The sequence below is a fragment of the Phragmites australis genome, chromosome 5 (assembly GCF_958298935.1).
Source record: "Phragmites australis chromosome 5, lpPhrAust1.1, whole genome shotgun sequence".
Lineage (NCBI taxonomy): Eukaryota > Viridiplantae > Streptophyta > Magnoliopsida > Poales > Poaceae > Phragmites > Phragmites australis.
In genome coordinates this window covers 23,944,717-23,969,260 of record NC_084925.1, presented here as the reverse complement: position 1 = coordinate 23,969,260, position 24,544 = coordinate 23,944,717, and the positions used below count along the sequence as shown (strand labels likewise).

General features: G+C 48.5%; 1 protein-coding gene across 1 annotated transcript; it reads left to right on the top strand.

Annotated features, from left to right (window-relative positions):
• Window positions 1–10,250: 10,250 nt before the first annotated feature.
• Window positions 10,251–14,078, top strand: LOC133918976 (gamma carbonic anhydrase-like 2, mitochondrial). The gene is made up of 2 exons (XM_062363153.1): window positions 10,251–10,719; window positions 13,511–14,078. Exons 1-2 carry the CDS (start codon window positions 10,317–10,319, stop codon window positions 13,885–13,887), a joined length of 780 nt encoding a protein of 259 aa, XP_062219137.1. The 5' UTR covers window positions 10,251–10,316; the 3' UTR covers window positions 13,888–14,078.
• Window positions 14,079–24,544: the final 10,466 nt, after the last annotated feature.

The window sequence follows — 24,544 nt, the reverse complement described above, 5'->3', positions numbered from 1 at the left end:
CGGTGGTGCCCGGGCTTTAAAACGGGCCGGACCGAGCACTGACAGCCCGCCCCCGAGGCCTGAGCTCCGGACTACTCGAGCAGCTCGAGTGATAGGATTACCCAAGGTACCCGAGGACTCGGTAGTGCTCGGGGTCCTTAAAAGCGGACCGAACACCACGACCACCACGAAGGGCTTCGGTCAGACATTACCGCACGCGCGCTACTCCTTTCTACAAACCGCTCTGTCATTCTGGAAAAAAGTAGACACGTGGTAGGGTTTTTGCGTGCGAGGAGACCACCTCGCCGAACACATTAAAGCGCGAGAGCCCCCGAGAGTGACTCGAGGACATAAATTTACTTAAAGCAGACTTGTCTGAATATAACCACTCACCGGACAGCTGTCGGCCTTCCGGCCAACCGATCCAGGAGGGGTGTGCTTCCGAGCTCGGGTGCCTGGGGACTTGATTCTTTCAACGGAGCGCCCGAGCGCCCAGAGGCATACGAGGCTCCTAGGGTCGGGTGATCTCGACCACCCATGCATAAGTGGTAGGATCACCCGAGGACCCTTGGGGCCGACCAGAGACCGGGGCATCGAAGCCCTCGCGGCCGAACTGCTCGCGATTGCCAGCCTGTGACTTAAGAGAGAATATAGAATTTCTTTGTCTGGTGCGCTCTGTTAGTGCGGTACTTGCTATAGACTGCTCTCGTTTTCGACCCGAGACCTCTCGAACACCCAAACCGACGGACAAGAGCGGGCAGAGGCATAACCCAGAGGTCCTATGGTTCGATGGCGCCCGGGTATGACAGACCAGACCGAGCACCAACAGCCCGCTCCGGGGGCCCGAGCTTCGGACTATTCGAGCGGCTCGAACGATGGGATTACCTAGAGCACCCCGAAACTCGGTAGTGCCCGAGAGCCTGCCACGACACCGAACACCACAGCCTACCATGCCAGACGTAAGTCAGCGGCGACTGCTCGCATGCATACCGATTGGTATTCTTTTATCAGCGGGGAAAATGAGAGAGCGAACTTTTTCTCGCACAACCGAGCACCTCACCAGACAGATTAAACATACGGAATCCAGAAAAAATATTTTGACATAGTGATTGCTTATCGAAATACTGAATGTGCAATATTTACAAGGTTGGGCGACAGCGACTTACCCAAGGGGCGAAGCCCTCGGACTACTTGGGCGGGGAGAAGCCCCCGGCCTTGCTGACCTGAGCCGCGAGCACGACCATCTACGGGTAGAAGCGTCGGAGATGCTCGATGTTCCACGGATTCGGGAGTGGCTGTCCTTCCTCCGTCGCCAACCTGAAAGAACCTGCCCGCGGGACCGCGATCACGGTGAAAGGACCTTCCCACACAGGGGATAGCTTATTCATTCCTTCGCGCGACTGGACACGTCGGAGAACTAGGTCCCCCACCTCGAGAGACCGGGCCCGGACATGACGCAGATGATACCGCCGTAGACTCTGCTGATACCGAGCCGCCCGGACAGCGGCACGCCGCCGGCGCTCTTCCAAGTAGTCCACGTCGTCGCGTCTTTGCCGCTCCTGCTCACCCTCAGAGTATGCATGCACTCGAGGGGAGCCCAGAGTGAGCTCGGAGGGGAGGACTGCTTCGGCGCCATAGACGAGGAAGAACGGCGTCTCCCCGGTGGCGCGGCTTGGCGTAGTCCGATTGGCCCACAGCACGGCTGGCAGCTCGTCCACCCATCCCTTCCCATGCTTAGCGAGCACGTTATAGGTCCGGGTTTTGAGTCCCTTCAGTATCTCCGCGTTGGCGCGCTCGACCTGCCCGTTGCTCCGAGGATGAGCGACGGAAGCGAAGCAGAGCTTGATGCCGAGATCTTCGCAATAGTCCCCGAACAAGGCACTTGTGAACTGGGTGCCGTTGTCGGTGATGATCCGGTTCGGGACGCTAAAGCGGCTGGTGATGCCGCGGATAAACTGGAGTGCCGTGTTTTTGGTCACCTTGATGACTGGGACCGCCTCCGGCCACTTGGTGAACTTGTCGATAGCGACATATAGGTATGCATAGCCTCCGATTGCTCGGGGGAATGGACCCAGAATGTCCAAACCCCAGACCGCGAAAGGCCATGACAGGGGAATGGTATGAAGAGCCTGAGCTGGCTGGTGAATCTGCTTTGCATGGAACTGGCATGCCCTGCAGCGCCGAACCAGCTCGGAAGCATCCTGGAGAGCCGTAGGCCAGTAGAAACCTTGCCGGAAGGCCTTCCCGACCAGCGTGCGGAACGATGAATGGCCACCGCACTCGCCCTCGTGGACCTCAGCGAGAAGATCGCCGCCTTCTGCCCGGGAGATGCATTTCAGGAGGACACCTCCTGCGCTACGCCGGTAGAGATCCCCATCTACTATGGCATAACGTCTGGACTGCCGAGTAACTCTTTCGGCAGACGCCTCATCCTCGTGTAGGAACTTTTCTTTCAAGTACCCTCGGATGTCAGACATCCACGAGGCATCTTGAGAACATTCGGCGAGCACAGCGCACTCGCCGGACGGCGGCGCCCTGACGGGGCTTCCCACTGAGGGCACCGCCAGGGTCCCCTGAATTGAGTTCGAGGTTTCCCCTTCATCCTGTTCGGCAGGCAGGACGGAAGGCCGTGCGAGTCTTTCTTCAAAGACTCTGGCAGGGACGCGCGCACGTGAGGAGGCCAGGCGAGAGAGCTCGTCGGCCGGAGCATTGTCGCGGCGAGGGATATGCCGCAATTCGAGGCCGTCGAAGCGTCTCTCGAGCTTCCTGACTGCAGCCACGTACGCCGCCATTTGAGGATCCGTGCACTGGTACTCCTTGGATACCTGGTTGACGACCAGTTGGGAGTCCCCTTTGACCAGGAGGCGATGAATCCCGAGTCCCACCGCAGCCCGGAGGCCGACGATGAGACCTTCATACTCCGCCATGTTGTTGGATGCGCGGAACTGCAACTGTATGACGTACCGGAGCTCTTCACCCGTTGGGGAGGTGAGAACCACTCCGGCCCCTGCGCCTTTCAGCGAGAGGGAGCCGTCGAAGTGCATGACCCAGTACCCGGGCACGTCGTGCTCGGGATAGGCAGAGACCTCTTCTGGGACGACGCAGGGGACGGGCGTCCACTCTGCCAAGAAGTCGGAGAGCGCCTGGCTTTTGATTGCCTGGCGACTGACGAAGTGTAGGTCGAACTCCGCCAGCTCTACTGCCCATTTGACAACGCGCCCGGTGCCTTCCCGGTTCCGGAGAATGGGTCCCAGTGGATAAGTGGTAACCACCGAGACCTTGTGCGCCTGGAAGTAGTGGCGCAGCTTCCGGGAGGCGACGAGCACGGCATAGAGTAGCTTTTGCGCCTGGGGATATCTTGTCTTGGCTTCCCGGAGGACTTCGCTAACGAAGTACACCGGTCGCTGCACCCGGCGAGCCCGGACGGCGGCTCCACCCGGGGGGCTACTGCAGCACCCAGGGTTGGCGGCACGGTCGGGGCTGGCCGGGCACTCGGGCTCGACTCCTTGGCTGGGAAGAGCAGTGTGCTCGGGCTCGACCCCTTGTCCAGGGGGAGCCGCGAGGACAAGTGAGTGGTCGGGGGCCTCTGGGAGCTGGGACCCAGCACCCGGCCCCAAACACTCGTCGCGCTCCACCACCAGCACTACGCTCACGACCTGAGGAGTGGCCGAAACGTAGAGTAGTAGGGGCTCACCTTGAAAGGGAGCCACCAACACGGGTGACGAAGTAAGGTACTTCTTTAAGTCGCGGAAGGCCTGCTCGGCCTCCGACGTCCAGTCAAAACGACCGGATTTCTTTAAAAGCTTGAAGAGGGGGAGCCCTCGCTCCCCGAGCTTGGAGATGAAGCGCCCGAGGGCTGCCATGCAACCGGTGAGGCACTGGACCTCCTTGAGTCGAATCGGGGGTCGCATCTACTCGATGGCCCGGATCTTTTCTGGATTGACCTCGATCCCTCGGCCAGAGACCAAGAAACCAAGGAGCTTGCCCGCCGGCACCCCGAAGACACACTTCTCCGGGTTGAGCTTGAGGCGGGTAGAACGGAGACTGTTGAAAGTCTCGGCAAGGTCCTCGAGCAGGGTGGCACGGTCTCGGGTTTTGACCATGAGGTCGTCGATGTAAGCCTCGACGTTACGGCCAACCTGCGAGTCAAGAGTAATACGAATAGTGCGCTGGAAGGATGACCCAGCGTTGCGCAGGCCGAAAGGCATTGACATGTAGCAATAAGTCCCCACCGGGGTGGTAAAAGCAGTTTTTTCCTCGTCCCCTACGGCCATGCGAATCTGGTGATACCCAAAGTTTGCATCTAGAAAGCATAAAAGATCGCATCCCGCAGTTGAATCTATAATTTGATCAATGCGAGGTAAGGGGAAGGGATCTTTAGGGCAAGCCTTATTTAGGACGGTGTAGTCCACGCACATGCGGAGCTTGCCATTGGCCTTTAGGACGATGACTGGGTTTGCTAGCCAGTCGGGGTGGAGGACTTCTCGGATGAATCCGGCGTTGAGGAGCTTGCTGACCTGCTCGCGGATAAACTCCTGGCGCTCTGGCGCCTGCCGCCGGACCTTCTGCTTCACCGGGCGGGCGTCCGGACGCACCGCCAAGTGATGCTCGATCACCTCCCTAGGGATCCCGGGCATGTCGGACAGTTGCCAGGCAAACACGTCTACGTTAGCCCGGAGGAAGGCGACGAGCGCGCTTTCCTATTTGCTGCCCAGGTTGCTGCCGATACGGACAACCTGGGTAGCGTCTTCGCCCACCACAACCTCCTTCGTTGGAACAGAGGTGTCGGCGGCGAGTCGGGGTTTGGATGAAGAGGGTCCCGGGCCCCCTGTAGAGCCATCGACCTCGGCCTGCGCTGAGACCAGAGCCATGTATGACTGTTCAGCGCAGGAGACGGCGCCGCAGGAATCGGCGAGCACAGAGATGGAGCCTGCGGGGCCGGGCATCTTAACCGTAAGGTATGCATAATGCACGGCCATCATAAACTTGGCGAGCGCCGGACGCCCGAGGATGGCGTTGTAGGGGAGAGGGAGCTCCGCGACATCGAAGAGGACGCACTCCGTGAGGAAGTTGTCCCGGCTCCCGAACGTGACAGGCAACTCAACCTGCACGAGGGGCAGGGAGTGCCCAGGGGTCACTCCACAGAAAGGGAGCGACGGCTTTAGGCGTCGGGAAGACACCTGCAGCTTCTCAAAAGCCTCCTCAGAAAGGAGGTTGAGGCCAGCACCACCGTCGATCAGCACCCTGCCGACCTTGACATTGCAGACAGTGGGGGACACTACCAAAGGTAGTTGCCCCATGGCTGCAGTACTGGCGGGGTGATCAGCCATGCTGAACGTGATCGAAGTATCCGACCACCTGGGCCTTGCGGCCTCCTCGCTCGGGGTTGCCGAGCACACCTCGCGTCGCATGACCTTGATGCCACGGCGCGAGGAAGGCGTATACGCACCCCCGTCGATGAAGGCGACGGTGTGCTCAGGCTCCTGGAAGCCGAGCTCGGCGTTGTCGGGGGCGACCTCAGTATCGCCTCCTCCACGGGACTCGTCGCGCTCCCTCTGGCGCTGCTCCACGAGTCCTTTGACCGTACGACACTCCGTGAGGTCGTGCCATCTGGTCTGGTGTATGGGACACCATTTACCTGGCTTGGGCCCCGCGGGAGCGGGGGCCCTCGCTGGAGCGGGAGCTCGGCCAGGGGCCGGGGCTCTCGCTGGAGCTGGCGCCCTTGCTGGAGCAGGGGCCCTCGTAGGCATGGAGGCCCGAGGAGGAGCCCGAGCAGGGGCCCTGACGGGGCGTCGATTGACACCCGGCCGGCGCTCTTGCCGGTGATCGGGCTCTTGTGGCACCCTGTGAGCGGGGACCTGGGTTGGCTCAACGGGAGCGGCCTCGCGCTTCCTTCTCTTCTTCTTTTCCCGCTTGTCGGAGCGGGAAGAACTTGGCTGGCCGGAGGCGGGGCGAGGAGCATGCCACGCCCTGGCCTCCGCAGCCATGGCGCACTTATCGGCCAGTACGAAGAGTTCCGCAGTGGTCTTGATCTCGTGCGTACCTAGCTTTTCGAGCATCCGCTCATCGCGGACGCCCTGCCGGAAAGCAACAATAACAGCGTGGGGGGCCACTCGTGGAATGGTGTTGCGAACCTGGCTGAAACGCTGTATAAAGTGCCGTAGCGTCTCCCCTTCCTGCTGTTGGATGGCGTGGAGGTCGCACTCCAAACCGGGACGCGTAAACGTGCCCTGAAAGTTGGCCACGAACTGGTGGCACAGGTCATCCCAGGAGCCGATAGACCCTGGGGGTAAGTTCATAAGCCAAGAGCGGGCGGAGCCCCTCAGGGCAACATGAAAGTAGTTTGCCATCACCTTTTCGCTGCCTCCGGCTGCTTGGACGGCCGTTGTGTAGATCTGGAGGAACTCGACGGGGTCGATGGACCCGTCGTACTTCTCCGGCAGCTCGGGGCGGAACTTGGAAGGCCACCTGACCCGGCGGAGCTCGGCGGTGAAAGTACGGCAGCCGGTGCCGTACCCCGCAGCGCGAGCGGGGGTCCTCGGTGGCGAGTGGCGGCGAGCCGGGGATCCCCGGTGGCCTTGGGCCGGGAGAGAGGAAGCCTGGTCCTCTGCCCCGACCCCCTGCCGGGTCTCCCGCTGACGCTCGAGAGTAACTCGGGCATCCTCGTGGCCCCTCCGCTCGTCAAGGCGCAAACGAAGGTCCTGGGCTTCAGATACGACCAGGGGGACGGCACTCCGCCTGGAGACCCCTCGGCCCGTGCGGGTGTTGCCTGTTGAGGAGCCGGCTCTGGCGGCACCATGCCGGGAAGTGGTGCGAGGACTCCCGGCCTGCACCTGGCGACGAGCAGTGCCGACCAAAGCGACGACATCTTGTATCCACCGGCCTTCCGGAGTGTTCGGCGTAGCCTGAACGGGCGGGTGCCTAAGGAGAGCATGCGCTGCAAGCAGCGCGCTCCCTGGGCTGGCCTCGCTGAAAGCGAGCCCGCGTCGTGGTGGCACCCGACGCGGTCCAGAGGCGGATCTGGCGGCCGGGGTCCCGACCACCTGCTGGGGGTCGGAAAGTGCGTCGGCAGCGGCGGCGGTGACCCTGATGGGCCCAGCGCCTTGATCCCCTTGAGCGGGAAAAACCGCGCACGTGGATGGTGGCTGTTGCTGGTACGCAGCAGTGACTGGGCCTCCTCTGGCGTCGGGCAGTGCCCCGTCACTGGAAGTGGAGCCGGAACGCTGGAGGCGATGCCCACCGGCCATCTTTTCCTGTGGGAAGAAAGCGAAACAAACAATCCAGGGATATTCCCCCCTACCTGGCGCGCCAGCTGTCGGAGGGTGAACTCCTGTCGCAGGGATCCCGAGAGACCCCTTTTTAGAGATTCGGCCGGGGGGATGATCCTGAACGAGCTTGTTTGGGAAATAAGCGGGAAACGGAAATAAATGTAGTGGCTGGTGGGAGATGATCGTCCTAGTGCGAGAAAGATGGGTGCACCGGGGTTTAGACAGGTTCGGGCCGCACGGGGGCGTAACACCCTACTCCTGTGTGAGTGCTATATCTATCCTTGAAGGGAATTCTTCAAGGATGTATCTGGTTACAAGAGAGAGCCACTTACAGAGAGCTTGAGGCTCTCGTGTTCTAGCTTGGCTTGAGCTGGTTCGAGCGTCTGCGTCTTCTTTCTTTTTTCACACCTTTTACGTGTTCTCCATCCTTTCCTTTTATAGGCGCGCCGACCTCGACATATCCTGAATGGGAAAGAGGGGGTGCGAGTGCCAAGGTGCCACGGAGAAAGGCGTCATCATTCCGTCTTGGCGAAGTGACAGGGGCGGTGGAAAAATGCAATCGCGCATCTGATCACTCGCCACTATGGATGCCCTCGGGCGCCATTAAGGGGGCCCACCGGGTAGCCTCAGAGGTGCCCGGTGCGCCCACCCTATCTTGTTCTTCTGCCAGGGCAGGGTGGCAGGCGGAGCGCTTCGATTCTGGCAACATTATCCCGAGGCACCCGGATGAAACGGGTCGGGACCCGTGCATTTAATGGACCCACGCCCCCCTGCCAGTGCATGACAGGATCTGACACTGGGGCGTGGGCAGCTGAGAATGTCAGGATGTCAGGCCGCGCGTGCCTATTAAATGCGGCATTGGGCCTTTGACTGGCTGACACCCCGACGATGGGACCCTTCGGGTCGTCGGACGATCTTGCGCAAACCTTCGGGGAACCGAGTCCTCGGGGGCTGCCACGTGCAGCCCCGAGCACTCTCTCCTGAGTACTTGGGTGAGACCTTCGGGGAACCGAGTCCTCGGGGGCTGCCACGTGCAGCCCCGAGCACTCTCTCCCGAACACTTCGGTGAGCCCTTCGGGGAACCGAGTCCTCGGGGGCTGCCACGTGCAGCCCCGAGCACTCTCTCCCGAGCACTTCGGTGTTTGGATCATCGGGGGACTACAGTACTCGGGGATAAGTGAGAAACCTCCCGAGCACTTTCTTCCCGGTACTTGGACTCTGCGGATCATCGGGGAACTAGGGTGCTCGGGAACCTAGAGGCTACGGCCCCGAGCACCTTCCCCCGGGACTTAGTTTCTTCTTATCCTGCAGGGTGGACCTCGCGGGATGGTGACATGTGGCGGATGGCCGGCCCGGTCTCGGGATTCAGGGACCCCTGGTTCCTAATACACCGACAGTATCTTTGGAATGTATAAAAAATAAATATTAGACGTCTATGTATGAAAGCAAATAATAGAAAATTAAATGTATTTATAAATGTAGGAATGGGCCCAACTTTGCACGGTATTGATCAACTCGGGTGAACAGTGTAGATCGATCAGATCTACCATAACTCGTGTATTTTATAGGAGTATAGATGTGACACCTGATCTCTGTAGTTTCAGCTCTGACTTCCCGATCCCCAACTTCCTAGCTACAGCCGCTGTTACACCGCCCATCTATCTATGCTATTAAGAGCATCTCCAGCAGGGTGACCATCCGACTCGCCATCTCCATATTTTGCCATCTCTCGTAAAAAAGCAGCTCCAGCAGAATAGCCAACAGATTAGCCATCACGGTAGACTTGCTATCTAGCGGGAGAGAGTCACCAAATTTGTCTGGCCCATGCAACATGCCATCCCTGCCCACCTCCATCCTCATCACTGTTCACTGGTTCCGCGCGCGTCCGCATATAGACAACAAGTTAGCCAAATGCTTCAAAACTTTACTCCTTCTACCCTTCTTTATAAATTTAAAAGTTGAACTTCTGGAGCTCCTAAAATCACACCATTTTTTTGTGCTGATAGAATAAAAAACATAGAACACATTTTAACTACTTCCAACTAAAAATCTCTTACAAATTTTTAAATGAAAAATTCCCAAATTTGATTATTTTTGTACTTCACTTCAATTAGGTATAAATTTACTTCCCAAAAATCAGGAAGATTCATGAATATTCACCTAAACTAATGCACTAATCTCTAAAATTATTGAAAATCCTAAGTTGCATTGGAAATTTTAGTGTTTAGTGTGTGCTAACGCATATATAGAGGAGAAATATAGCTATTGCAAAAAACTAGCCGTTGCAATATAGCCATGGCAAGAAACAACCGTTGTAAAAAATTAGCCATTAAAAAAATAGACATTTGAAAAAACTAGCTGTTACGATTAAAATATAGGTAAATGAGATATGCAAAATAGAATTTGGCTAGTCTGCTAGAGTGTGTAGAAATATGAAGAGAAAATATTTTTAAAGTAGATAGACAAATATAGATATAGAAAATATAATTTAGCTAGTCTGCTAGAGAGGCTCTAGCCAGCATTAACATCGATTGTGACATCCTACTGTAAAGGACTGCTAATAACAAGACAAGCTGCTGCAACCCGGTTTTTACGTAGTTTTATATTTGTGCATAAGAATTAAGAAAGTGTTAAAAATGGCTTTGCCGCCCTCTAATTATTCTACATTGGAAAAACATACCTTGTAGCATTTAATTCACAGGGGCATAAGAGGAAAAGAAAGAGGACAAGGGCGTATAAGTCCTATAACGACTTATATTTAGAGAATAGTGATATAGTCTACAAGACATACATTTGAAATAAGGGTAGCTTTTTCCTAAAATAATGTTGTATTGTATATTTGTAGAGTTAGACATACATTTGGAATCAGAGGAAAAAAAAACACGTTGCATTGGATATCTGTACAGCCAGCTAAATGGCCCGACCCACGAATACACAGAAAATTAATTACTGGGCTAAGAGAAATATATTACAAAGACCCATTTACAAAGAAAAGCCCAGCCCAAGAGTCCGGTCCAGTAGCTCGTCGTAAACGTCTCCACTAACCCATCCTGCCCGACGACGACCACCATGGCGGCTGCCTCCCTCTCCCGCCGCGCCACCGCGGCCGCGGTGGCGCCCTCCCTCCGCCGCCTCCTCTCCGCAACCTCCACGGCCTCCATCTCCCCCGCCGTGCCATCCACCCCGCCGCCTCGCAGCGCGGCCACCGCGGCCTCGGTGGGGGCGGATCGGGTGCGGTGGGACTACCGCGGCCAGCGGCAGCTGGTGCCACTGGGCCAGTGGATGCCCAAGGTGGCGGTGGATGCGTACGTGGCCCCCGAGGCCGTGCTTGCCGGGCAGGTCACCGTCCACGACGGCGCCTCCGTCTGGAGCGGCTCCGTGCTGCGGGGTGACCTCAACAAGATCACGCTCGGCTTCTGCACCAACGTCCAGGAGCGATGCGTCCTCCACGCCGCCTGGTCGACACCCATAGGTCACCTCTTCACTCGATTCGGTTCTGGAACCTTCCCGAATGCTAGATCTAACTGGCTATGACTGCTTCCTGAATTCCTGAGGTGATCTAGGACTCGGTGGGACGGATTAGATGTTTTCATTTCTGTTGGTGTAGCGAGGAATCGGGCGTGTCTACTAATTTCTAAATTTGATGATGCCTTGCGCATCTTGAGAGTTGACTAGAACCATTGTTTGCCATGCTTTTTTGGAGGAGGTGTTAAGGAATGATGGAGGGGCGATTTTTGTGAGGACGTAGGATGATGCAGCTTCTCTGCGAGGCATTCGTGGGATGACAGCTATTCTGACTGGTGCTGTTGTCCGGAGTTTGCATATAATGCATCTATGGAGGGCTGGGTTTATGGTTGAAATCCTGGATGATTTGCCGATTATGGGTGAGGTTAGAATTTGTGTCATGGCTTAGCTAGTGGTTGGTAAGGAATGTATATCCACGCTTCCATGCATGGTTTTGTTATTGTAACTGTAATAAGTATAAAAGGTCTTTCGGAGTTGGAGCCATCCAGTTATGTTAGTTGTAATACGAAGTCATCTTCGACTCATTTAGATGGTAAAAGGATCCATATAGCTGGGTGGTATGTGTGTGCGGTTATGAGTTGTTTTCTGAAAAGTGAAGGCCTTCAGATATGTGGTTACTGTCTGGTTATGCCCTTAAGCTCATAGCCAAATTTTAAATTACTCCCTTTAACTCATATTTTTTTCAAGGAGACACCTTCAGTTTTGGTGATCTATGTGTTTAGCATTTTCGGCGAATTCTTCTCATAACTCACAAAACACTTTCTTAGATTGGTGATAATGTACTAGTTAGCCAGTTGCAGTTATCTTGTATAGCATACTGAATTCCCTGGAATTTGATTTGTTATGATTTAGTTTGATAAACTTTCATAGTTTATTGGAATTTCTGTAGTTCTATAAATGTCAGGAACAGTTGTGAGCTCGTTAGATGTTTGAGAAATCTGATTTTGCTTGTTCTTTTTAGCATGAACCACAGAGTAGCAGGCAAAAAGTACCGATTCAAGTTTAGCTTTAGCATTGACAAAAGACACTTCCACCCTACTTTGAGTGTTGAGCTAACAATCAGCGCTGTTAATTGGGGAATACTGGACTGGGAAACACATCGAAACCTTCACGTCTGCCAAGTGACCATGCCCCGGCCCAGCCAGCCAAAACCGCTTTAGTTGACCTGTGGAGTTACCATATGCCATCAGCCTTAATTAGCTACATTTTCTTTGCAGTATATGACTGGTTTGCGGTTACCATCGATTACCAGCTGGAAACTTGTGCAGACTGCAGAATGTCATTATACTGAGATTTTCCTGAATTGTTTCATGAGATTTTCCTGACTTGTTATCTGGAACACATCTTATAGTATTAACTAGTTAGTGAGAATCTTTGCCCATAAGCGGATTCATCAGTGGCTTAACACTTAACATGCATAACATGAGTTTGACCTCTTAAACTCTGGGCACGATTAACCCTTTTTTTGCTATTTATGTAGAGTGATGTGCCAAGGCATGCTCCCATATACAAATTTGTGCAACATATTGAACTGCGGATCCCAATGTTAAACTCTGTAATTAAGTTTAATGCAACACCTATTTTTATGGAACCTATTGCTACACGTGTTCCAAAACATGAATACCCAAGTTGAGGTCTTTTATACCTGGATGTCTTTTTGCCAAATGTCTTGTTTATATGCGCAATTGATTGTACGGTTAGAATTTGTGCATCATTGTTGACGATGAAGATGATTGCCATCTGTTATGAGCTGGGCTGGTAAGCATCGGTTAGAATCAATTTGTGAACACTAGTTCTAATCCCTGATTGTATTGTTCCAGGCTTCCAACCTATGTCTGATGTATTGCTACTATGCATACACTTCTTACTCAGTAGTTCTGGATTCGAAATCTCTATTGTGTGCAGTATGCATTTGTGAACGTTCTTTTATACAATACTCCCTCCGATTGCAAATGTAGGTCGTTTTAGATTTGTGCACAAGGATTAAGAAAGTAGATCAAATGACCTTATTGCCCTTTATTTATTCTGCATTGCAAAAGATAACTCATTTATTTGTGAGAGTAGTACCATTTATTAAACAAGGGCAACAAGGGAACAAAAGAGAAAAAAGTGCATAGAAGTTCGAGAATAACTTATATTTAGAGAATAGTTGAGGAGGCTAAAATGATCAACATTTGCAATCAGAGGGAGTAGTCTTTATGCATGATCCGTCCTTCTCTGATGTCTGATAACTTCAACACATATTAATGCTTACAAACTTGTTTTCTGAACCATTGAATTTATTACGATGGATAGCTTCCTTTTCCATTTTAATCATACTTCACGATGAGGTGTAAGTCTAAGCACTGCAAAATTCTGCACCTGCTATTTGCTTTTGTGCAAAATTCAAACTTCCCTTTAGAATATGTGTGTGCGTCAGTCCTTAGATGCCCAGCATCGAGTTGACAATTGAATTTCAATCCAATGGACTCCATTTTGCCTTTGAAGGAAGAATAGAAGCATGACATTTTGCTTTCTTATTTTCCCCTCTTTGGGTCAAGTTTGGTTTGGGCTCATGTACTGACAGACATACCATCGTTGTTGACCAACTTGCTCCATCGTATCAGGGAAAATTTGGTTGCTTTCATCTTGTTGTGCTCTTGTGTCCTTACTCTATGTTGAAATCTGTAGTTCTTGGTGAATAGCTACTGTGTTGAGTAGGGTTGGCTTTAATCTCATCTCCAATTTTGTGATTACAGGACTTCCAGCTGAGACTCTTGTTGACCGATATGTGACAGTGGGCGCCTACTGTCTGTTGCGCTCATGCACCATTGAGCCTGAGTGCATCATTGGTCAGCACTCCATCCTCATGGAAGGATCATTGGTCGAAACCAACTCAATCCTTGAAGCTGGCTCCGTTCTGCCTCCTGGAAGAAGGATTCCGACTGGTGAACTCTGGACTGGGAACCCAGCCAGGTTTGTTCGGAAGCTGACCAATGAAGAGATCATGGAGATTCCAAAGCTCGCAGTTGCAATCAATGATCTGATGCAAAGCCATTTCTCAGAGTTCCTCCCTTACTCTACTGCTTATTTGGAGGTAGAGAAGCTGAAGAAGTCGTTTTCAATTCCTCTGTAAGATCATGTTTTCCCTCGTCCAGCTAAATGAATGAGGAAATAAAGGTGCCCAAATACTAGATGTTTTGTCTGGGTTGATCTCAACGTTGTGAAATTTTTGTTCATTGTTGTTGTGAGCTTGGGGACACACTTGCAGGAATCATGTCTTTGTTTCTGTTCACCCAATGCAATGCACTGTGCTCGGTAGTGCCATTTCACTGTGTTTTCTTTCATTTTCATATTTTAGTTAATTTGTTCAAGACCATAGCAAAAGAGCCAGATTTATAAAGTGACTTTTACTTGAAACAATGCCATTCCGTCACATTTTCTCTCTGCTTTCGGGCCCTCCCGTTCGATTTTTGTCTTGCTATCTTTTTCTTTAAGAAAAACTTTTGAACAACGTTTTGATATAATGGCTTAAAACTTTATCACAACTCTTTAGAAGTTTTGCAAAGTAGTAAAACAATTTATTTGGTTTTAGAGGTACTAACCCTCACTTAATGAAATAGTTGATTTTTAAAGTTTTCTCATAATTTATAAAAGATTAAAAATTTTGAATTTTGCAAATCTATTTGAAAATATTTTTGACAAAACACCTCTGTTCTGTTGTTGGATTCTCCCCACCGATGAGCAACCGAGCAATAGAACCTTTGCTCCATCTCTCATTGCAGACTTTGCAGTTGACAGTTGTCTTTGCGCCATCACAGGGGTGAAAAAGAGCTGGATTTTTTTCCTCTCACCCGATCGTCTAAACTGATTTAGATGCTAATCAGATCTTGGATATTTAGAAGAAATTTCAGATATCAGATTGGATCTTGGATGGTTGTATCGGATATCGAATTCAAATATAGGGAGCCATGTATTCGTCAGATGTTCGAGAATGAAATTGGATATATCCGAAGGCTATCCGACAACTATCCGAATCTATTTTTCGGAACATGTAACTTTTTCATACGGAGTCGGATGAAGACAATCTTTATATGAAACTTATAGCTCTTCAAGAGATCTACAAGTTTGTAGGTGATACTTTTTCATTTAAAGTAATTAATATATTCAAATAATTAATAGAAGCTTTAGCCATGGCACTCGTAACTTCTTCAATTTCACTATAACATAACTTCTTTTATTAGAATATATTGATGATTTGCTTGTTAGACCTCTAATATAATTGAGTTTTAGATATGTGGAATGATCGAATAATCATAACATATACGATATATATAGTTATTGCTTTTACTCAATATCTGAATATATATTCATAACTGACATTGTCTGCATCTGATTCGTCACATATTCAATATGTATTCATGACCGAGACTATCTGCATCTTATCTGTATCTGACACCATCCGTATCTGCCATTGATTCTGATGAAAGAAAATATGAGATATGATAGATTAGTGATATTCATCCGTATCCAATCCGATTACACCCGTAGCTATCACTCGTTGTAGCTAACGGGCCGGGACCCATGTGTAGAGATGAGAGAAGAACTACATAAGGCTAGTATGACATTTGAAAATTTGACTGTCTAGAAACATTTCTTTAGCGATTTAGAATCACTTTGAGCAATTGTTTGACTAGTTGGATGAATTATAATTCTCGAGAGAGAATGGTATTTGTAAATAAGAAAGAAGTGATTCAGAAATGGGAGAAACTACATTTTGCCCATTTCTCCTGTGCGGTATTTGAGTTTTAGACTCGACACGGGTGTTCACATTCTCCTAGGATTAAATCACGAAAAGAATAGTATAAGCACATCTGGTTGTGTTCAGTGGTCAAAGCATATGCCCAAGGTATACGAGGTTACACCTATAATCGGCAAAAATCCAAAATTAGACAATATACGGCATCGTATTTGCCAAAATGGACAACACATCGGTATATTTGTAAATTTAGCATTTGTATTCGCACTTTGTTCACAAAAACCTAGTTTCGATATGCGAGGCACCGAAAAATGGTAGGCCTAACCATTTTTGGCACATCAGGTACCGAATACAGGCCAGCGGTGTTGTCATCGCTCCTGCATGCTGCTGCTGTTCGCATCTTGCTCATTAGGTCATACAGCAACACTAGCCAATAATTGTTTATGTACCGGCAGTGACGTGCTGCTGTTGTAAATTTGTTTCGACATAATTTTATCGACATTTCTTTATTCTCTTAATGTAAATTTGTGTGAGTAATTTTTTAGTGAACAATAGTAGTTATGAAGCATAATTATCATATAACCCGGCACAGAGGTTACATACGCTAATAAATATTACATGGGACATGAGGTTTTTCAATGTTGGGTGAATGGACCCTAACCATAAAGAAATGACCACAACAAACGTTGGCATGTATGGTACGCCTGAAGACTAACTTAATAGCATGCCTTAGGAAATAAAAAATAGACCAGGTTACAATAGATGCTCTCTACTGAGTGCACCTAGGATATTTGCCTTTCCTCAGAGCATCGGGGCCCTCTACCTTAGCGTGACGGGCCCTCTCCCGCTTCCTTTCCCTCCCTTCTTCACGAGCTTCAGCTGCGGCACGCTCCTCCACTGCCTTCCTCATGCACTCCTCCTCCTGATGCTTGAGACATAGTTTCTCCTACTATTGTTCATACTCCTAATGTTCGTATGCTTCCCTCCTCCACCACATGCTCATGTCGATCCATCGCTTTTGGTACTCATTTTGCTCCATGTCCAATCATTCCATGAAGTCACAGATATGTGGAGGAGACTGGACAAATGAAACAAAATAGGAGATTAGTAAGACAGTGCATGAAATCGTATGAAAAGTGCCACATGAGTGATCTATGCTGCTATACCAGTGGATACTCATACATTCCATATCAAGGCTTGTCGTATTAGTAGTTGGCACACATAAAGAAGTGTAGACTATAGGTGTAGGAGATATCCTGGGACTCGCTAAGCCTACACGGGTCGCTATAGAAGCACATCGGTGGTTCGACCCCCTAGGGGATAAAAATCTCCTAATGTTTCTTCGGTGGACTTGGTGGAGCTGAGGAAGATGCTGCAGTTGAGAGAGCTAAGGAAGGAGTGGTCTATCCATAGTTGAAGGTAGGGTTATTTATGGTGGTTGAGGCTGGTGCATTGACTGAGTGCATGGCCTGAGTGGGGGCTGGAGCATGAGCTTTTCTGTGAAAGCTGAAAAAGTTGTGGTATTGATACTTGGCATAGGTTCCCTATGAAAGCTGTTATTTTGTGTGGTCATTTCATTCTGCAAAAGTTTAGTAAGGATTTATTGTTGCCTCTACATGGAAGGTTGAGTTAGGATAAAGGTGTTGTCATTTAATTTATCATTAAAGCCCTATTGTGTCGTCACTTTGTGTCTAAAGCCTGAGCACGTACAGAGGTTTTGTCATTTAATGGTTAAAGCTGAGTCGTGTGATCACTTTGTGTCTAAAGTCTGATTTACGATAGAGGTGTTGTCATATCATGCTTGAAGCTATGTCATGTGGTCACTTCTTATCTAACGGCTGAGTCAGTATAGAGGTGTTGTTATTTAATTTATGATTAAGGCTCTGTCATGTGGTCACTTCATGTCTAAAGCCTGAGTCAGGATAGAGGTGTTGTCATTTCATGCTGAAAGCTCTATTATGTTATCACTTCATATCTAAAGCCTGATTCACAATAGAGGTGTTATCATGTCATGCTTAAAGCTCTATCGTGTGGTCACTTTGTGTCTAAAGTGTGAGTCACAATAGAGATGTTGTGTTGGCAGGAAGGTGTTGTCATTTCATGCTTAAAGCTGAGTCATTTGGTCACTTCATGTCTAAAGCCTGACTCACAACAGAGGTACTATTTTGGCAACAGGGTGTGGTTGCAGTAGTGTGTGTTTGCAAGTGATGCTGTGAACGACTATAGAAGGCAATGATGAACTACATATGTTATCACTGTCCCAAACACAAGATGAAGTAAAGAGACGTTGAGCTCTGATATGCATACGTTTGCTATACCACCGCTGTTGTGCAAGTGCAGTACTGCATGCCAAATGAAGTTATCCCATGAGCTCGAAACCTATGGGAGGAAATTCTTCTAGTGTTCAAAATTTGATCCTTCGTTCGTGTGTCATGGGGTATTTAATGTATGTCATATTTCGCATGATTCATCAACTTTTGATCAAATAGTAACTAAATCGTGTGTATAGTCGTCCATTAGACTTTGTGGCTTCACAATGTATATCAACTTCAACATCAAAACCGAGAACAAGGAATGGGTGAACCTGTTGAAGAAATGGGACATGGAAGACCTCGAGATGAAGCGACAAGTGGAGGAGACAAAGGAGAGGTTGAAGAAAATGAGCAAGGACTTTGCGAGGTGGGAGGCAGAGAAAGAAAAGTCGTCTCGTGGGAAGGGTGGTTCAACAAGTGCAGACCATTGAGTTTGATACCGCTAATGTATTTCATGAAAGGCATTCATGTGTCGTATGCTACGTGTGTTGTCGGTTCAGTATGACTAGAATCAATGTATGCTGATGTGCTCTCTTAGCCTAATGTATTTCATTGTACGTGTTGTTCGTAATTGAATAAATTGTACCCTGTCATGTAACGTTATGTTTATGTGTGAATGATTTTGATGTGAAAGTTGCAAGACAACGATTTATTGTTTGACAGGATGGCACATAGATACGTTCGAAAGCGGCTAAGTGACGCTTTTCACATGTTGGAGAGAAGTATGCTTGGATAGTACACTAATATAATACACTAACCATCACATGAATTAGACATGAAGGTCACAAATAGTTCATAACATAGTATGGTAATATAAGAAACTAATCATTTACCTATCAAGCGAAACTAATGTAATGGAAAGTTACACAAACAAATAGTCGTGCTATAGTCTGAACAACATATATTGCCTAGGCATACAAGTAAAAGAGACTACACCTAACCCCTATCCTGGCCCGTACCCTAACCCCTATCCTAACCCCTGCCTCTGGCATGCTTTAGCCTACGTGCTGATGCTTGGACGGTTGCCTCCTCCTCCACCCGAGGATGGTCGTTGTGGCAAACCTGTGTGGTAGTCTCAATGCGAAAAATACCTGCATCACAGCGTGCACAAACAAGTTAGTATTGCCACATAATGTGTAGTAACTCAGAGAATATGGATAATACCTAGATCATCTCAAGATGGTGGTGGAAAGTGTTGATGCGAAATAGCGGAAGAATGCTCATTGTGCCAGTCAAAGCTGTCAGGGTAAGATGGTCATCGTCTCCGAGGTGGTGATGGAAAGTTGTAAGGATGGGTAATAGAAAATCCACCATCATCTTCAGGGTCATCAGTGTCCTCCAGAGATGGAGGCCTTGGAGGGAGGGGTCATTGTGTCATGAAATCATCGTCGTCATCATCATCCATGACACTCACGTCGCCAGGTTAGCACATAAAATTTAAATGATCATATTGTACCCTTTGTTATGCAAATAGACCTTCTAAAATTATTGTATTCCATGTTAGGTATACCATCATGACAACAAATATAGCGGAGGCATTCAACAATGTTCTAAAGGGAGTATGGGGTCTCTCGTTGTGTGCCATCATTGAGCGCACATTCTATAGAACGGTGGACTACTTTCGAGATCGTGGTAATGCTGCTATGAATTACAGCACACGGTTCGCACCTAAGGTGGAGGAAATCATATCCATAAGGAGGAAAAAATGCACATTTTCATCGGACGAGGATCTACGATCTGGCCAACAATAAATTCGAGGTCATGTGCCGCCGTAGGTATGCTTCAAGGTATAGCGCAAGGGATATCATGCAGCAATGTCAACTTGGACCTCACGAGGTGAAGTGCGCATGCAATAATCCAAAACTGCATCATATCTCGTACTAGCATGTCTTAGCCGCTTGCAGGGACATGGGTGACAATGATGGATCACAGTACATAGCACCGTACTTCCCGATCGATGCATTGATGAGCACATGACTTCCAAAGATATGGTTCTACAACATCAAAAGCAGCTACAAAGTGATCGAGAGGCCTAAGTGGGTACCTTATCCCTGAGCACGACGCACAGATCCTAGAAGGTCTAGAGCCATGAGGCTGCAAGATGACATGGATGAAGCAGATGTTGTTGACGGCCTACATAAGTGCAAACTTTGCAAACAACCTGACTATGACAGGAGGTCATGCCCGACCCGGTAGTAAACTATCAGGCCACTATCGAACTGTGGTGTATTAGAGTTGTTGCATTTTAGTTTGTTATTTGAAGTATTCACAGTCATGATTAGTATTCTAAATTGTTATTCACCTACTAGTTGTACTACTTATTTTGTAATATATCGTTTGGTACTGGCATCACATACGATATTTTTTTATTGAACCATGAAACTTGTTATTCACCTATTTATTCAACCATGAAGCTTGTAATATATTCTTATTTGTTATTCACATATTTATTGAACCATGAATCATGTAATATATTCTAATTTGTTATTCACCTAATTATTGAACTATGTAGCTTGAAATCATTGTCATGGCTCATGGTGGTCTTCCCGAGCTTCTTCAGCAGTGGTACGACGAGAACCATAGGGGACAGATGATTTTCATATGGTAACAAGTAACACGATTATATGTGCTTTTTAATTGTCACGATAATTTGCTACTAACTCAGTACATGTATTGGATACCTTTTGCAGTTGCTTCCGTTGCGAGCCCGTAGTGTCCACATGATTAAGGAGTTAGACCCTTGATTCCACGAGCCACTCACAACGGAGATGATGATGATGTCACCACCGTGGATCCATGATGACAAACTGAATGAATGGATCGCTTCCATTTGATGTGCCGCATTGAACATTGCGTCTCCATCGTCAAGGCCACCGCGATGCTGATGCCGACGGCACGACCCGATGAGCATAGGTGTCAGGTCTCCGGTTCAATATACAAAAGCCATCCGCTTCCCACAGAGAAGAAGCAGTCCCATGTGGAAGAAGCGGAGAAGTTTGAAGAAGAGTGAGAATTGCTAGATGAAAAAGAACTCGCCTAGAAGAGGAGGACAAGAAGCTGAATAATGAAAGGATCAATTTAGAAAGGTGGCGTGACAGTGAAGAAAAGAGGTTAAATGATACAACGTGCTGACTTGATATTGAAAATACATGAGCAAACCAAATAGAACATTGAGTACATGAATAAAAAGAATAAAATTGCATCCATTTAAATCCCTATCCTCTGTATGTATTTCCGTACATATTCCAACAGAATTGGTAAAAGATAGTATGAGTACTAGTATTGTTTCTGTTCAGTAGAGACAGAGGTTTAATTCCTTTCTTTTACTAAGGTGACATGACAACTAAGCAAAATAGCATATTTTCGGTTAAGCCAGGCGATTTGCAGCAGTGTAGATATCAGCATATGTTATATAGTGTCCACATGATTAAGGCAGAACTAGTACCTTTCATTCTTATGATAGCCAGAGCTCTTATGGTGGGTGGTGATAGGACACCTTTCCCACCAATTGAGGAGCAACTACTCACAGGTCTTGTCGACCAGTGGTGTCCTGAGACGCACACGTTCCACTTTTTTTTGACGAGATGGTCGTAACATTGAGGGACGTGGTCATGCTGACCAGGCTGCCAATCAAGGGTGCCCCGTTAGTAGTTTCGCGATTAGCAAAGGAGCAGTGGAAGGGTTATGTTGAGGGCAGGTAATTATTTGTTATGTAGTGCACTTCAAATATTGTAGTGATATTAAAACTTCATTGACCCTCTGCATCTTGTACGTGCAATATGATAAGAAGGATGTTGGTCTTTCTATGTCCTGAATGCATAGGCTGCCACAGTTTGGTCCATGCCCACCGGATGTGGATGAGGCTATAATTTCACAGCACTATGAGGTGCACTTGTACGTCCTGCTGGGAGGCATCATGTATTACAACATGGCAGGCGATTATGTCTTTCCCCATATTTTATAGTTAGCGAGTCAGCTCACGTCATAGCCTTATGAGCTGACATCTAACAATTGGGGATCTGTTGCGCTGGCTACCACGTACAGGGGATTATGTGATGCAACCTAGCGATCAAAGAAGAAGGGATCAGTTATAGGCTGCCTACACCTTTTACAACTATAGAGCTAGGAGTACCTCTCGGTTTGTCGGCCTTGGGTGCTCAAGAGCTACTATCCAGTACCTATCTTCAATGGTATTGCAGATGATATGACACCTAAGATAGGGTATCGGTGGATGCATGCTAGGATGAGATGGAGTAAGCAGCAAGACCATGGTAGCTACTCCCGGGTGATCAGTGATTTAGACATCCTTAGCATCGATCTCGTGGAGTGGGATCCATGTTGTATGGCACGAGTGGCCGAAATTGCAACTGGAGGGCTCATCGCATTATATTATTGGCGTGACTCAGACTTATGGATGACCAAATCCTTCTTGTTGTACATGAACAACGTGAAAGCATATTCTCCTGAGCGTGTATAGAGACAGTTCAAGTACCGACAGGTGGTGCCAGTACATCCCTCACGAGATGTCGATCGGGCGTACGAGTAAGTGTGTTATTGTAGGTAGCATTAGTACCTTTGGTTATCCATGTTAATAAATTATAATTGTTTCTATCACGTATAGGAAGAGCGCATAGGGGGCGAAGGCATGCAGGACTGGGCATCCATGAATGCCGAGCACCTACAAAGGTGGATGGAGTCAACAGTGGTGGATGTCGTCATTCCTGCTAGATAATACGATGACGCCACATACTGGGAGTACCTTTCATGATACTTTTCGTGCACGCATGCCATCTTACTCAGCGGACTTGTAGAACTAGTCCCTAGACCCTTCTCTGAGGATCGTGCCTATATTCTTCATGTTGTGGTAATTGTTACAGTACTTATGACGATTTTTATTGGTTAAACCTATATTACTGACATGACCCTCATCTTATACAGACCAAAGAGACGTATGAGATGCATACATAGGCAAAGAAAGCTTGTGGGGAAGCAAGCGAGTCATCAACATGGACGGATCAGAACCCTCTCTGGGACTATATGAGGACGAGAGGGTCCCGCTTCTTGTCCGTTATACGTTGCCTAGGTGGTTGTGCCCCGCGTTGGAGGAGGTATGACCTACCAGCTATGGACCCGTCCTGTGGCTCCCATAGCAGGCGCTCGTCTAGTGCCCGTGACAAACCCGTTCGAGCATAGTCGCAAGAGGCACCTTTGCTTCGGAGCATCACGAGGAGTGCATGTAGGCTCCTGCGCTCGAGCAATGTACACTGGGTTCAAAGGCCCCACAGTGGACACAACCTCCTCAGTCTACGCTGATAGCTCCGCCTACAGCATCGACTCATCACGAGGACGTCGTTCACTGAACGCAGCAACACCTGACTAGAGCGACACGTATGATTTTGATTAGGCTGCTGTAATGTAGGCCGCTAGCTTCATCGAGCTCCTCAGCGCACAGTACCCCTAATATCCTGATGCATCTGGGGGTTCACAGTGGTACCAATAGGGGAGCCTTCGGCACACCGGACACCATCAGAGCATGTTCTAGGGGTGTTCACACTATCGTATGAGGATCCTTCTTCATGGTACATGCAGGGCAGAGTTAGCGAGGTGGGATACACGTTCGATGGGAGTCCCATAGGGCAGGACAATGATGATGACGAACAATGGAACATGAGACAGGGGCCAACTCAGCCTGCTGGGATGAGGGCAACACACCCACGAGATGTGTACACTCCTGGGGATTGTGTACGGTGTCGTTGTCGTTGAGTCGCTAGTGCAATTGTTCGGTGCACTTGTCTTGTTAATGACACATGTATTATTGACTTTATTGTCATATTCATTTCTATTATGTATTATTCAATGTATTGTTAATTTAATTATTTTAATTTATGTAATGTTTGTCAAATAATTCTGGCACATAATTTATATAATGTTTATCAAATAATTATGGTATTTAATACTTGTTTAATATTTCTTAAATAATTAGGGATTCATGCTTTAGTACAAAGCCATAACGTTACAGTGAATGATAAAAAATCTACAGTGGAATCTTCGAGTACAAGCTTTCTATGGACACCTACAACGATCCATATAGCACTTAATGCCTCATTGTAAGTTGTGCATGAAGGGAAAAATGATCCCTTTAAGGAGAGCAACCTAATCTAAACCATGGACAAATTGCATGCAAGACCCTTCTGTTCTGCGTTAACCGCTCCACTCCAACATATAACCACCGAGAACCTTAGGATCCTCTTGCATGAGCAGCGTCAAATGTATCTCATAGTGTGCGAACTAGCTGACCATCCTTCTGTTCTAGGTTTCTCTAGGAGGCAAAGAACGATAGTGATGTTGCCCGACTAGTATGCATCCCACATTCAGGTTCGTAATTTCTTATGTGCTCACCCTACTTATCTTTTTTTCATTTATTCGAATGCTCCTTTTGTGTTAGGCATTCCTAGAAGACACACAGTTGATCAATAAAGACATCACAAACTTTTTGGTGGTGTATATGCTCTTCGACAAGGGTGTCATGCATGGTTCACATAGAAGACGACGACGATCAGTGAACCTAAGGGATATAGGGGCACCCTCTACTACTTAACTAGAAAATGACAAGGACGATGAGGATGATGATTTCATGCCCCTAATGCCTCGATGTTTCAGCAGCAATACAGGAGAAGGTCCAGTGATCACTGCAAGGGGATGTTCACGCACCACATTGAGAT